The sequence below is a fragment of the Phascolarctos cinereus genome, unplaced genomic scaffold (genome assembly GCF_003287225.1).
Source record: "Phascolarctos cinereus isolate Bilbo 61053 unplaced genomic scaffold, phaCin_HiC Scaffold_9;HRSCAF=440, whole genome shotgun sequence".
Taxonomy (NCBI): domain Eukaryota; kingdom Metazoa; phylum Chordata; class Mammalia; order Diprotodontia; family Phascolarctidae; genus Phascolarctos; species Phascolarctos cinereus.
The window spans coordinates 91,026,888-91,043,606 of NW_027556402.1; the positions used below are offsets into that span (position 1 = coordinate 91,026,888).

At 37.4% G+C, this 16,719-nt stretch overlaps 1 protein-coding gene across 18 annotated transcripts in view; it reads right to left on the reverse strand.

The window, feature by feature from the left end:
• Positions 1-308: 308 nt before the first annotated feature.
• The window catches only part of NPY5R (neuropeptide Y receptor Y5), a 182,801-nt gene continuing 166,390 nt past the window's right edge, over positions 309-16,719 (reverse strand). For 15 of the 18 annotated variants that reach the window (XM_078148968.1, XM_078148967.1, XM_078148976.1 and 12 more), the window contains 2 exons: positions 16,343-16,458; positions 309-3,514 (listed from right to left, as the gene is read on the reverse strand). In XM_078148968.1, coding sequence (XP_078005094.1) covers positions 1,235-3,514; positions 16,343-16,458 — 2,396 coding nt within the window. In that variant the 3' untranslated portion in view covers positions 309-1,234. Of the gene's footprint in view, positions 3,515-8,211; positions 8,375-16,342; positions 16,459-16,719 lie in introns of those variants that run through there. The other 3 variants (XM_078148981.1, XM_078148980.1, XM_078148979.1) reach the window with 3 other exon arrangements.

Consider the following 16,719-nt stretch of genomic DNA (forward strand, 5'->3'; position numbering starts at 1 on the left):
GGCAATGAAATTGGCTGGGGAAGTGACATGGACCAAAGGAAGTCTTTTTGCCCTTAAAAAATAACCTAATATCATGTTCCCAGGAAGAAAATCTACTTTTTCTACGTACAGCATAAAGATAGTATGAAATGTACCAATGGCTCTATATGTCTTGGCTTAGGAAGAAAAATGCTTGATCTAACTTACATTCCAGATCCCTTTGATATTTGAATATCAGCTGTTGAATGCTTTGAACTACTTGACTCAGTATGAAATTGTAGTAGGCCCTGAGACTTTGGAGAATAAAAAGCACACATGAAGCCATGACCTTCATTGCAGTAACATTTAATATAATATTTCTGTACAGGTTTAGCCAAAGAGTTTTAGTCCATCTTTAGGTTACAACATCATTGTTTTAGAACATAAGATCAAATTAACCATCTGACACAAACATAACTCTAGGGGGGGAAACATTTGTTTTTCCATTTAGGTGTTTCCACAGTGTCCCCTGTCAATACCATGTACCAATGCTTAAAGCATAACTCTAGGGAAAAAACGTTTTTGCTTTTAGGAGTTTCCACAGTGCCCCCTGACTATCAATACAATGTACCGTCTCTTAAAGCATAGCTCTAGGAGGGAAAACATTCTTTCTTTTTAGGTGTTTCCACAATGTTGCCAAACAGTCAATACAATGTACCATCTCTTAAAGCAAGGACTTCTCCTTTGGCTATGATTCAACTAGCAAAAGTTGGATAGTTTCTGCATTTCCACAGATAAGACACAAACACACACACAATCTTTAACTGTTACATCAAGAAACACACAAATAAGAAGTCTTATTTAAACATCACAATAATAAATTCATTTTGTCCATTAAATATTTTGCAGGTTTTCTTTCTTCTCCAAGTCATGGGATGATGACTATATTCAGCTGCTTGTAAGGTACAGATGAAGTGATACACAATAGGACAACATTTTACAATGAAGTTGCAGTTTGATTGACATTCATGATTCTGCACGATATCTACATGAAATGGTCATATTATATAGCGGGTCAATAAATGGTCTTTACTCATTAGGCACCAATAAATTCATATCCAGAGCATCTTTTTCTCCTGCATAAATAAATCTGCATGCAATAAAATATATTTGTTGTAAAGCAGCCATAAATATATATATGTATATTTTAGAGAAGCAAAGCGTTTGTTCTTTCTTTTTCAACCTTTAGAATGGCAGATTCTAAACATAGCAGATTCTAAACGCAGCGCAAAAGAGCCATCAAATCTGCTTTTATGCCATTGTTAAGAAACCCATACAGCACTGGATTAAGGCAACAAGACAACATACCAAGCAAATGACAAATACAGTACACCAATCGGAAATGCCTATTAGACAGAAGGCCAGCATTAAAATCAGTAACAACATGGAAAAGATGCAAAGGCATCCAACTGACAGCAAACACAATTATCAGAATGGTTAAACGATAGACGACTCGGCGAGATCTCTTTCTGATCCTGGAGATGGAGCGGGATATGGTCAGCATTTCTGGCTCTTCTAACTGCTTTTCTTCAGGTTTAATCACGAAACAGATGGGCACCCCCGGTATGATCTTACTGGCATTGGTCAGCTTGCACCTCTCAGGTTCTGCTGCTTCTTCTTCTTCTTCTTCAATCTCTTTGGGAGGTACCTCTGGAGGAGGAGGAGGATGGCGCAAAACAGGTACGACGCATGACTTCTTGTTGTACATCTTGCGGTGTTTTCGGCTTAATGTGTAGCTCCATCTTTGGAACTTGGGGAGCTGAATATGGTGTCCACTGTTCTTGGCTGCATAGCCTTCCATGTCATCCAAATCATCGTCTCCAGTATTAGGATCACTCAGCTCATTCATCTGCTCCATCTCCTCCATCTCAAACATCCCATACATTGAACCCAATTCCTCGATCTCCTCGATCTCCTCAATTTCCATTTCTCTCATCCCCTTCTTTCCCCTCCTTCCCCTTTTCCAACTCCTTCCTCTTCTTTCCTTTGTGTCTCTCATTTCATCCCTTGGGTGTCTCATGCCCCGCCTGCCCCTCATCTCTCTCGGGTCCCTCATCTCTCTCGGGTCCCGCATATCTCTCATGTCTCTCATCTCTCTTGGGTCCCTCATGTCTCTCGGGTCCCTCATGTCTCTCATGCCTCTCATGTGCCGCATGTCTCTCATTTCCATTGTGTCATTCGTGTCTTCTATGTCTTCCACATCCCTCATATCCCTCACATCTCTCACCTCTCTCATTTCTATCATGCCTTCTATCTCCTCCACATTCTTCATGTCTCTCATATCCCTCACATTCCTTGGGGTACTAATTTCTCTCATTTCTATCATTCCAGTCAGGTCCATCACTTCTTCAACGTCATCCATCTTCTCTAGTTCTCTCACTTCCATCATTTCTCTCATTTTCCTTCGCCCTCTCCTACCCATCCTCTCTCTTCTGTCTCTCCTCTCTCTCAGTTCCCTCTTCAGCTCTCTCAGTTCCATTATGTCCTTCATGTCCATTGTGCCTTCTAAGTCTTCTATGTCATCGAGGTCATCATCGTAGTCATCTTCCATGTCACTCGGGCCCGTCATCTCTCTTGTCTCTCTCATATCCTTCATCTCCATTGTCTCAACCATATCCTTCTTCCCCTTCCTCTCCTTCTTCTCTCTTTTCTCCCTCTCCTTCCTCTCCTTCTTCTCCTTTTTCTCCTTCTCCTTCTTCTCCTTCCTCTCTCTCTTCTCTTTTTCCTCAAGCCTCCTTTTCATCTCCCTAGTAGACATCTTGCAAGTAATGCTCCGGCAAACACTGGTATGACTCACAATCAGACAAATCAAGGGCAGTATGTACTGAACCACCAGCAAACACAGAGAAAAGGCAATTCTATACGACTCCTTTGGCCAGGCCTCAACACACACATACTTAGGGGCCGTAGTATTTGTGCCATTATTCCCATTGGGTTCTACAAGCCTGTAGAAGATGGGAAGAGGGGAACAAATAACAAAGCCAATGGCCCAAGAAAGGCCAACCAAGTAACAGCCTTGTCTGATGGTCAAACTTTTGGAAAGGGGATATTTTATCCTTTGGTACCTGACAATAGCAATTGAGATTAAGATTAAAGTGGAAACCAGCACCGATGTACATTGGAGAAAAGGCATAAGACGGCACATGAGTTCACCAAGCACCCACTGATCTAGCAAGAGAGCAGACAGTGTGAAGGGTGAACAAAATAGCACGACCAAGATATCAGAGAAGGCCAAATTTCCAATGAAGAAATTTACAATCGTCTTTTGTTTACATTTTTTCATGAGAGCCATGAGAATAAGCATGTTTCCCATAAAACCAAGCAGACTTATGGTTGAGTACAACCCAATCACAAAGACCTGTACATCATCTATCTGGGTCTTATTACCACCACCACCCCAGTCAGGATCATAGGATGCCGTGGCCATCTCGGTGCCGTTCTCACTTGTGAGAGTTCGATTATCATAGTCCTCTGGTTCTAAATCCATGGCGTAGCCCTGCTTAAAACCAGAAAGATATTGATTAGTGATGTGCAAAAGAAAATAGCTTATGGGACTACAAATCTAAATCCACAAAGTGAAACAAAACTTTTTAATTCAATTCTCCTTCCATTGCTTTGTTAAATTTGCAGGCAAAATCACTGACAACTTTTAACTCATCCTAAGTGTAGCACTACATATGCCAAGAAAAATCATAGTAAGTTCAAGTCTTTCATCTTTTCTAATGTGTGACACTGTAGCATACATCGTTGTCTTTTGAATTATATAGGAAATTATTCTGAGTCTGTGTGTGTGTGCAGATATGTAAGAAGGTAATACAAAAACAGATTTTTCAGGCACTCATTAAGATGGTTCCATGGTCAACAGAACCAACGCTTATAGGTCCCTGATAGATGAATTGACTTTTAGAAAATCAGCAAATATCTATTTAAATCAGGACCTAGCTTAGATGTCACCTCCTTGCACACAATTAATGCTTGGCAAATGTTTGTTGCACTAGATTCATAAAACCTTCTGTGATCCTCCCAAATCAGATATGATCTTTCTTTCCATTGAACTCATAACACTTGGTGTTTCTTATATAGCATTTATCACATTCTACATGGTATTATAGCTTTTTCATGTGCTTGTCTTCGACCCCTTACTAAAATATATAAGCACTTTGAGGGTTAGAACAGAGTCTTGTCCATCTTTGCTTCCCCCAGTGCCCATAACTGTCTTGTGCAATAAATGGATGAATGGATGGGTGGATGAATGGATGGAATCACATAGAAATACCAATAACATAAACATTATCAGATTTAGGCTATGTCAGCAATAAGGCCCGAAAAACAGATTGCAAGATGGCAAAGCCATTCAGTGACTGGTCTACTCAATCCATCTTGATATGTTAGTATGATCCATAAACAATAATTTTGTTATACAGTAGTCTTTTTGTTGTCTATATATCAATTTCCATCAGTCAAAAGATTACTAAATTAGTTAAATCTGAGGCCTTAGTGGGCCTTTAACAAACTTTGCATATTCCTAAGCTGTATTCCTATGCTTTTTATTTGAACTTGGTATAAGAAAACCAGGTCATCACAAAACTAGATACAAAATTAACACCAATATGAGATTCCAATACTTTTTTAAGATTCCAAGTTAAGTTAATAATGGTACATTATTAAAATATGTTCTTTAAATTTTGTATACATTGTTCATATGAGTAATCCTAACAAGTGGAGAACTAAAACTGCATAAAACATATCATTCCAATGTGAATGACAGTTAGGGGGAGAAGGACAATTCTCTTTTTATAACACCACCACCTTGCTAGCCTCCATCTCCAAGGACCTCCATGTTATTTACACTGAAGTCACTCAATAAACATTGAACAAACAAATGAATGAGTGGTTTGTCTTTACAACATTTTGATACATATAGCTAGCAAGAACATTTTAAAAGAAGAGACTTATGAGTCTACTAATGTAAATGGTCTTGCTCAGGTTATAAAGCAAGCCAGTGATGCATCCAAAAAGAGAACAAAATTCTTAGTCCAATAAAGTCTCCACTCCTAGGCCCTGATGCATTGGTATATCCATAAACAAATGACATAGACTTCTGTGTTGCACACATTACTTTGAAACTTCAGTGGATCCAGGATCTCATCAGTGTGGATACTCCCTTCAATTGTGAAGATCGGAACCTATCCATGCCTTCTTATCCTGTATGATTCTTGTCCATTTGATGCACTGGATTGGAGGAACTGGGTTCAAAATCTGGCTCTACCACTTACTACCTGTGTACCTTGGGCAAATCACTTACTTGTTCTGGGCCTCAGTTTCCTCATCTGTAATATGATGGGGTTAAACTAGAAGACTTTCAGAGGCTTTCCCCACTCTGAGTCTGTGATCTCCTGAAAATTCTCTATAGAGAATCTCTAAAACAGGCAGGTGGCTTTCTTATAAGTCTTTTAACCATCTGTGAGTATCAGCACAACATTGAGGCTATCTGTCTTGTATCCCTCCCTCTTTCTTTCTTGGACAGATACCCCTATTCTGCCATCTGTGGGTTGATGCAATTGGAACAATGTTACCTGTAGGCAGAAGTATCTGGTGGACTTTACCACATATAAGAAATGCCTCTTCCATTTGGATTTCCCATGGCATCTTCCATGATGGTGGTGAACACCTTTAGGGAGCACAACAGAGTCTTCCTATTTTATGTCTCACTTCAGATTGTTCTTTAGAGGATCAATAAACAAAGTTATATCTGTAGTTGTATCTACTAAGGAATCTTGTATGATTGTTATCGCATTCATGGTAGATTATTATAATAGAGGCTTAAAACTTCTGTTTTTGTTCTATTATGCCAAATGCTTTTAAAAAAATCAACAAACAATAAACAAAGTGGGATCTTGTTACATTTTAGCCAAATGTGTGAATATGAAGATATAGTGTGTGGTAGGCAATCCTGTGCAAAAATCTGCCTGCTTTCATCTCATATTTTCCTGAAGTATCTCTTCAATATATTTAGCTTGACATAAAGCTGGGATATCTCGTTACTGTACTGAATAATAATCAGGATTTCAAAAAAATTACAACAGACTAGATTGTTAGGCCAAAGAGGAAATTTCACATGGATGAATGTGAAGTCTACACTTACATAAAAAAAAAAACCTCAACTTCCTAAGTACAATATCTGGGAGGTATGGTCATACAATCATACGATAACCATTTTCATTCATCTAAGACAAGATCTGGGGTTTTCATGAACTGAAAGCTCTATACAAATCAATAGTACAAAAAAGGTACTAAAAAGCTAATGTGGTGTGAAAGCTAATGTTAAGAAGAGCATGGTATCCAGAGCAAGAGAGGTAACAGATCTGACCTGCTTGGATTACATTTGAAATATTTTGTACAGTTCTGAGTACTATATTTTAGGAAAAACATTAAGAAACTGGAAAGTATTCAAAGCAGGGCACACAGGCTGGTGAAACCTTTGATATTATGCTTTCTCATAATCAACAGAAGGCATCTATGATATTTAACCTGGTAGAGAAAAAAAATTGGTGGTGGAGGGAAGGAGGGAAGAAGGGAGAACAGGTAGTCCCAATGGCTATCTTCAAGCATTTGAAAGGCTAACACGTACAAGAGATATTAAACTTATTCTGCTTGGCCACACTGAACAGAAGTAGGAGCAATGAGTAGAAGTGGCAAAGGAGAAGAATTAGCCTCAATCTAAGGAAAAACTGCCAGATGAGTTGCCCCTGTTACAGATGTTGAAGGCAAACCTACAAACAATAATTTGTTGGGGATGCTTCAACATGGTTTTTCAATGTGGTATAGATTGGGCCAGAACAAAAAGGTTCTTAACCTTTTTGTGTATATTGGCAGTCTGGTGAAGCCAACAGACCTCTTCTCAGAATCATGTTTGTAAATGCATAAAATATATAATATTACAAAAGAGATCAATCATATTGAAATGTCATCATAATATTTAAAACAATTTCATTGACCCCAGGTTAAGAACTCCTGGACTCTTCTAACTCTGAGATTCTATAATTTTATGAGATCATTTTCAGAATGATTTTAGAAAGATGAGAAATTAGGCATATGGGTCAGCTGCATATGGGTCAGTGGTCTTCCTGACCACTGTTTGGGGAGAGGGGGTAATAATACTATCTGTGTAGAGCTTTTTTAGTTGTTTGCTCTTTTTCATCCTATACAACACCTTGAAAACTGAGCCAAGTACTCTTGTCTCCAGCACAGATTTCATCTGTATTCTGTGTACCTGAATCTGGTCCAGTCACTCTTCCTGAATTCATCTTCTTAGGAAACATTTCTACTTCCTTATATAGTCCTTCAAGTACTGATGTATTTAAAGTTCCTTTGTGGTGGCCCCACTGTCATTGATAATAACAGATAACTATAGAAGCACTGACAAATCAGTTCCATTTTCTAAGAGGTGTTGTCTTTCCCATTCCATCTATAAATGCTCTTGAGATGGCTGTGTTATTTGGTACTCACACTCATCTTTCTGTAATCTTGTTTTCCTCTTCGCTGCTTTTTTTTTTTATGAGGTGATACTCCTCATAACTTTGGGCCTTCTTCCTTGTAATGTTTTACAAATGAATTTGTATGCTAAGCTGGTGTTGCCCTTGGCTACCATGTTTTTCTGCTTGGCAAGAGCAAGGGGATCATAGATTTAGAGATTAAAAGGGACTTGAAATAGTCCAACTCACTCATTTTATAAATGAGTAAACTGAGGTCCAGAAAGTTTAGGTAACTTACCTAAGGTCACATTGATAATAAGAGGCTCAGATAATTTCTGGGCAGTTTGGGTCTCTTCATTGTGGTTACTGTGTTAGATGGGTTAAACTTCTGTAACAAATGGTCATTATCAGAGCCTATGTTTTTACCTCATCCATTTCCTAGTTTTCAGGGTCAAATGCTTGCTGGAATAGATCAGGTTAGAGCTGTTATAATTGCATGCACTGTCTTCTCATCCTTTTTATCCTTTCACCAACCAAAATTTAATTTGGCATTGATTGTGACCTTTATTCCAATTGGTTGCTGGTTGACTGCACACATGTAGCTGATTTTAAAATCATTTACACATTTTGCAGTCTATGGGCTTTTGGTCTTTTCAATTTCTTAACCCTGAAAGACATTTTTCTAGCCTATTTTGCCACCATCCTCCCCTGTGCCTACCTTCCCACTGACTTTACCAAGTATCAAGGTATATGTGACTTGGTTTGGAGGGTCCTGTCAAGCTCTTCATAGAATTTCTCTACCTCTTCATCCTCTGCAACAGATGTTGGTGCAGGAGATGCAATTATCTTCACGGTGTTCTTGTTTACACTCATCATGAGCACTGCAAGGCAAGACGACCAAGTTTCCCATGAAATGGTGTTGCTTACGGCCTGTGGTGCACAAAGAAACCAACTCCACCAACTCCTTTATTTTCCTCTCCAAGGAAAACCTGTAAATCATCCTTCCATTTAGCTGAAATTTCTTTACATCTCATGATTTTACTTATAGTGAAAATGTCAACATTAGTGTTTCAATTAACTCATTGGCTTTAGACAAAGACCTCACAATTAGAGTACCCAAAGTTAAATTAATGCTTATGTAAATGGTCTAAAAACTGTGATTCTTAGCACTCTTTCTTCCTTTTCTACTATTCCACCATCATCACTACAGAACAAAAAGTGGGTTACACAAACTGAAGACCATTTTGTATTTTTTTTTTAATTTCATGGGCCAAGTTGTGGCCAGGGAATTCATTTCCTAATGACCAGCATTCTTGTGATGAGCCTCTGTGGAATTAGTTAGTCTGAGTCCCTATAGCAATCAAGATCCCAGTGACAAATTGTTACATATAACATAAGAGAAGTCATTTGGAGGGAAGGGTACTGGGTGAAGTTGGTTTGGGACCTTCTAATAGTGGAATGACATCCTACCACATGTACTGATTCTATAATGAGTTACTTTCTGGAAGTAAACTGCTCACTGGTCAGAGACAATTTAACTCATACACTCATTGTCACTGATTCAGTGTTGTTTTTTTTAAAGGTATGATTGCTTCTCATATCAAAAGAAACTTAATATGCTAAATATTTCTAAAAACACATTTTTATGGACCACATATTTCTAATCTAATATAAGGATTGGTAATCTTGCTTATTTGAGTTTTAAGATAGCTCAGTTCCTGGTCATAAAAAATACAAAACTGGATATTTGTTCTAAATTATGTAATCAAGCTCATTGAATAATTCCTACCTCTGTACTTATTTTTTTTTTACAAACTAAATCTAGCTTTATTCTGCACACCAACTTTAAATGTGTTTATACTTAATATTATACCCCCCCCATGTGTCTGATATTATTTCTATGAAAAATGAGAAGTAGATTGCTTCTGTTCAAGTAGACTACCATGAATTCACAATGCTACCTTAGACACACTGCTCTCTTAAGCTCTCTGGGCCTGATTTTCCTCATCTGTAAAGTGATGGGTTTGGATAAGATGATCTTAAAAGTATTTTGCTTTGTTATTAATATAAAGTGTTTTCAGACTCTAAACATTCTGTATTTCTGTTAAATAGCATAATTCATTGATCATCAACTAATTTATAAAAGCAATGTATTGAATACTGTTTTCATTTCATTTCCTAAATTCAACTGACCTTCTGGACTTGAACTAATTTATGACCTGCGTGATATTCAATCCTTGCTTAAATTCTCTTTTTAATGGGATTATTGCTCCTTTTTTCTTTCCTTAATTCATTACCTAGAATGAACTTATACTATGTTCCTAGCTTTTACACCACTAAAGAAATGAGCTGTTATCTAGATGGTAGGTTATAGTCAGTAATGGTCTTTTTTTGTACCAAGTCAAGCAAGAGAGAAGTGGAGCAAATATTTCTGCAATTGCTGAGGTTACTTATGGACTGCTTGGGTTATGTGATTTAGTGGTGTTTCTCATACAGACACAGAAACATTAATGGCTACCATAACTAAGGTAGAGGAGGGAGATCAAAATGTAGGGTGGCTGTAATAATAAACAATTTGGCTTAAAACACAGGATTCAGACTACAATCAATGAATGTGGTCTAGGAGGGAGTCTAGTTTAGGGTTCTCTCCCCACAAATGGTTAACTTCACAATAGTTAAGAATTCTAGCTATTTTTTTACTCTAGCTCGTGAAACATGGCTGTTTTCTATTAAATGAAAGGGTATAAATCCATCTGTCAGTGTTTTCAATGAAATAATTTGAATAATGGAATGCAATTTATTTACTCTAATCATTTTAGTATCTTGAGAAAAACAAACTCTCTTTATATATATGTATACATACATATTATATATATATATATATATGTATATATACATATGTATATATAATTTTTTACCAAGTGCAAAAGCAAGCATTTTAGTTTTACTAACTTGAAAAGCAAAAAGATGCCAGCCCAGAAGACCTGGACTGTAGTCTCAGGTGCGCCACTTGCTAGCTGTTGAATTTTGATAGTTTAACCTCTCTGAACCTCAGTTTCTTCACCTGTAAAAAGTAAGAATAATAGCCATTTCTGCCTGCCTCACAGAATTTCTGAAGGGATCAAATGAGATAATGTGTAACAATGTACTTTAAAAACCACAATGTGCTATACAAATGAAAGCTATGATTATTGTTATTGTTTCCTAGCCATCCTGAATTAGGCTGAAAATAGCTATTCTGAAATAGCAGCAGAATTCAGATTATTTTTAGAAATTTAAAAATGTCAGGCAACTCTACTCAACTTCTTTTTCCCCTCCCTGCCAGTATGGTGTAGTAAAAAGAACATTGCATTTTGAGGAATGAAGGTGTAGATACAAATTCTGATTTGACATCTATAAGCTGTGTGACCTATGACAAGCCACTTACCTCCATGATCCTCAGTTTCCACATCTGTAAAATAGGGATAATAATACTTACACTATCTACATCACAGAATTGTTGTAAGGGAAGTGCTTTGTATTCCTTAAAATCTGCATTAATGAAATGTTAACATTGAAAATTAAACAATTATTAAACAAATGATATAATTTAAAATTTTCAAATATAAACTATATGATCCAGCATACTGCCGTGTCTTCTGAAACATAATTATGGAACTGAACCAGATTTTAGGTACCTTTAACATATTGCTTTAAAGTGTGTAAAGCATTATAAGGTACATTATCTGAATTACTTTCTTTGATGATTTTCCCAACTCTTCATTATCTCTACCTATGTGTATATCAGAGGGTGGTTCTAAGGGAAGAATTTTGTGAATCCTGACATGCTATATAAATGTGGGTTATTATGTTGCCCCTTTTTGGACCCACTTCTGGTCCAAAAATTAGGTGTGCCTTATACAAGTGAATGCAAGATAAGTTAAAGGATAATTTATTTTATATTAAAATGATTATTTTAATAGCTTGTCTTCTATTTCAATTTGTAATGGTGTAGAGAAAAGAGCACTGGATTTTTTAAAAAATTATTAATAGAAAACCTGGTTTTGAAGCCTGGTTTTGCTACTTATTAGTTGAATGATGCTGAACAAATCACATATCTTGAAGGTGGTTCCTTCCTACCCTACATCCTAGGATCATATGATATTTGAGGTTTTCCAAGATTTCCTTTTAAACATGAATACTAGAAAAAGGGAAAATGAAGAGGCAGGAGCACCATTCATTTTTTTTAAATAGGGAATGTGTGATGGACTTCTAAACATCATGCCAGTAGAGCACAAGGTGGAAAGAATAAGTCCTACTAAGCCTCAAAAGTTTCCACTACGGAAAGACCAGCCTAGCTAAGTTGGAAGAGGCTCATCACCAGGAAGGACATAGGGGGATGAATTTCTCAGGCCAAAACAATTCTCAATGTCTGCTAATATCTAGAGGAGTGACAATCTGCTAAGAGGTGGTAGGGCACACACACCTCTAAAATCAGATTCTTTAAGAATGTCTTGATCTCCCCCCTCCCTCTCCTCCCCAATTAGTGCTCCTTGCTATACAGTTTGGGTGCTTTTCCTTCATTTACTTATCTGTAAACTATTTTATTCCCTTTAGTACAAGGCTTCTTCACAGTTTCTGTGTGTCATGGATTCATTTGTCCATCTAGTGAAGCCTATGAACCCCTTCTTGGAATAGTATTTTTAAGTGCACAAAACAAAATACATAGAATTACAAAGGAAACCAATCATATTGAAATACAATTATCAAAATATTTTTAAAAACCAAGTTCACTAACTCTAGTTTAAAAATACCTGCCCTAATAGAATGTAAACTCATTTATCAAAAAGATCATCTCAGCTTTGAATTTGTAAGCCCATTTCCTAATGCAATACCTGTCACATAGTAAATGCTTGTGGAATAATTCAAGAAATATAAAAACAGATGCACGTGCATATGTGTGTACATACATCTATATATACACACCTATATCTATATACACACATTTATATCTATATCTATATAACATATATCTATCTATCTATCTATCTATCTATCTATCTACATATATAGATATATAATTCAATCAAGGGTTCATTGCCAAAATCAATTTAAAAACTATTCTTAAATTAAAATTAAATTTTTTAAAAATTAATAGGATATGGGTAAAAAACCCATGATAAAGTTTTCAACATTGGGGGGGAGTTAACTTTTTTTTTTAAAATCATGGACTACTTTAGTAGGTTATTGAAGTCTATGGACCACTTCTCAGAATGTTTTTAAATGCATAAAATTAAATCCATAGGGTTATAAAGATAACCAATTCTACTAAAATAAAGTTACCAAAATATATTTAAAAAAAACAATTTCTTATGGCTCAGTGCATAAGAAGAGAGCTAATATTAAATCAATATTACTATTAAATCAAACCAATTCCTTTTATGTCAACGAGTACCTGGAATTTTTATTAATAATGGGAAATGGAACTGGATTACTCCAAATTATAAATCAGACTCCCCAGTTAAAATCAGAAATTTTTCAAGCTCTATTAACTCATTACAGTCAATAGCTTGATAGTTGCTGAACCAAGTACTCTCTTTGAGGTTACTAATAGCCTCCTTATCACTATAATGTAGTGATATATATATATATATATATATATATATATACACACACATACATACATGCATACATATATATACATATATATATATGTATGCATGTATGTATGTTATAATGAACTATCCTTATCACTGTAGGTCATAGACCCTAGAGATAGAAAAAAATGTTAAAGAAAATCTAGCCAAACTGCTTCATTTTACACATGAGGAAACTGAGGTACAAAGCATGAAATGACTAACCCAAAATTAATTTGGCACAATATATGCAAAATCACAATGATAGCTCACATTTGTACAGTGCTTTAGGTTTTACAAAGCTCTTTCCTCTCAACTCCATGAGCTAGATATTTCATATATTACTATTTCTATTTTTAAGTTGAGAAAATTGAGGATCTAAGAGCTGACATGACTTATCCAGGATCACATAGCTAGTGTCTGGTACAAGTCTCCTGACCCCAAGGTCAGTAGGGGTTTTTTTGTTTTGTTTTTTTTTCTGTTTCTCAAGTTTTCCATGATTACCCCAGTTGGATCCGAACTTTTGGAATCTCTTATATCACATTCTTTGTATATCTTTGTTTTTTGATTGAGTTGTCAATTACTATTCACATTTTACTTTATATTACCTTTTTGTATGTGTGCATGACCCCTTATAGACTGTCAGCTCCTTGAGAGTAAGGGAGGCGATATTTCATCTTTGTATGCATGGCTAGGCACCTTGCACATAATAGGTACTTAATACATTTTTGGTGAATGCTCTCAGTGAAGCAATTATAGTACTGGAAAAGGTTCATATCAAGTTTTTCATGTTTTGGAAGGAGTATCCTTCAGATCTTTGGGATTATCTGTCCCAAAAGATAGAGAAACTAGAATATCACATGTACAACAATTTTACTTCCTCCTGAAAGGCTTCTCTGATTAGCCCCACCCAAATAATTTTTTGAGTCTGTGTGTTGTTCAATAGGAACTTAGTTCAATTTATGTTTTTTTAATCAAAGTCTTTTCATTAACATTTTCATGAAAGTTTGTGATCTTAAATCCCTCTTCTTGTAAACTGGCATTTTAAACAAGGAAAATTATATCATAGTGGAAAAGGGAAATTTTTCATTTACTCTTGTAACTTAGAAAAACTTAAAAGTTTTTTTCTCTTAAATTTACCCCATGACTTGTTCCTCCTGAAAATTACAGTCATTCTGGTAAATTTTTTTTAAAGGAAATCTTCTCTACCACTATTCAACCATCAGAAAGTGTCACAATTATTGGGGTGGGGGTGTTTTTGCCATATATTAATACAACTATGATGAAACAAATATTTTGTAGGTAATTAAAATATGATGAGTATATGAACTTTTCTGTACAATTTGGGATTTAAACACATGAAATAACACTTCAACAGCAATTTGTCACAAATACTAGTACCTTCATGTATATTGACATACAATTTCCAATTTCCCTTCTCATTTATGCTTTTTATTCCCTACATTCACAATCACCAGCCTGAGAAAACAAAGTCAAGACAATCAGACACTATCATTTTAATCTTTAGACAGTCTTCACATACTAGTTTAGTACCAGGACATTGCTCAGTTTACATAGATCCTTCAATACTGAGGAGAAAAAAAAAGCCTCAGGCATAGGAAGAGATCAATACATAGTTGATGAATGAATGAAAGTGAAAGAAATATTTTAAAATCACCTTTAAACTGTGGCTTCCCACAGTTGTATTTCAATATTTATGAATGAATCTATATATGATACTGAGATGAATGGGGTTTTCCTGATCAGAACCTGAAAAAGCTTCAAGTATATCATAAGAGAAGTTAGCACTGAGAAAAGAATCAGACTTGAATTTACTCAGAAACTCTGATTAAGCAGGTTCCTATGATTAAGATAATTATTTACTAGATATAATTATTTATTATCATAAAGAATGTCAAACATGCAAAAGTAATCAAATATATTTCATTATTTGCCTTCTGATAATTACCTCCATTAAAAAAAACTATCAAACACTAGCATTTTATTTTATCTGTCTACAGAAATCCCCAAATCCTTATGCAGACATTTTTTAATAGGTAAAACTGATGACATTTAAACTGGAAAAGACTAGGATTACCAGCCACCACCTCCTCTTCCCCTCTCCCCCCTCCCCCAATTTCTAACAGTATACCCTTCCATATTTTAGGTGATATTTGAAATTTCAATCCAATTAGAAGGCGGCAGTATTTTCTGCTGGAAGAGCCTGGGACTACTACTTTCAGTGCGCTTACCGGCTCTTGCCTAATTCCATTTAAAGAAATACTGAAAAGCTCTGAAGTTTTTGGTTTGAGTTCCTTGTTTCACAATTTCGTGTGAATTTGTGTGCACCCTTTGCTGCTTTGTAAAGCAAGACAGACATCTTATGAAAGCCCTTTCCTATCCTGATCCAGATGCTGGACAGGTTTTCAGCTGTACCTACTAGAGAGGAACCCCTGGAGGCTTGGTACAGGGGCACCGGATGGCATTTTCAGTTTATGTGGCAGAGCCAGCGTGGAGGGTGGGGGGCGGCTAAATAAACATAGGCTGTTATCGGATTAAGAGCTGGACGGAATCTTAGGGGTCAATTAGTCCAACCCGTTTATTGTATGCTAAGGAAACTGAGGCAAAGGAAGTGTTAAATGACTTGCCCAAGGTCACAGAGACAGTAAAAACCATATCTTTTGGTTCTAGAGACTGCCCTCTTGTCGCTGATGCCCAGCTGACCTTTTTACTGGGATTTTGCATTTAGACTGCAAAGAGGGGCTACTATCACTGAGGCGACTTCTGTCAACCCTCTCTCTCTTTCTTGCGGGAAAACTGCTACCTGCGCTAACAGTGTTCTTGAAACTCTGACGCTCCCGCCCAGCCATCGCAATTGGTGAGTTTGAGGGCTGGTGCGATCTTCCCATACTGGGAGATCTGCAAACTGGTTACTTTTCCAGCCGTCTCTCGCTTTTTCCTCATTTGTCTCCTCGGGCAGTCGCATCCCTCTTTTTCCTCCCCAGTTCTCCTTCTATCTTGGTCTTCCCTCCTGCCAGAGCCCAAACACCCTTCCCCGAACCGGCAGAGGGGTGGGAGCTCCTTCTGCCCCTCCCAGAGCAAAAGCCGTTTCTCTCCGGCTGCAGTGCCTGCTTTCTCCCTCAGTGGTCCGAACTCCCAATTCTACCACTTTCCCGGAGCCCGTCTCCCCAGCCTCCTGCCTAACTGGAAGGTGGGTAGCTGGTTGGGACTCACAGGAGACTGTACCTCGAAGCGCCCCCAGCCGCTCGCGAGGTCTTCCAGCTGCCCGGGTACCGGATCCAGTGTAGCCAATGCGCCTTCGCTCCCGCGCTCTCCAGGAGCGGAGACAGCTGGAAAAGAAGCCGGAGAAATAGGTAGTGGGAGGGGAGGGGAAGGGGAAGGGGAAGGGGAGGAAGGAGAGTGGTGGTGATGGTAGGAGAGGGAGAAGGATGTGGGGAGAAAGACGCGGAGCAGGGGATGATAAAGAGTAGGGGAAAGAGGGGAGGGGGGAAGAGGGAGGATGGGAGGGGGGAAGAGGAAAGGGGGGGCGGGACAAACAGAGTGGAGAAGAGAGGACCAGGAGGACGGAAGGAGGTGGCAGAGGGGAGGGG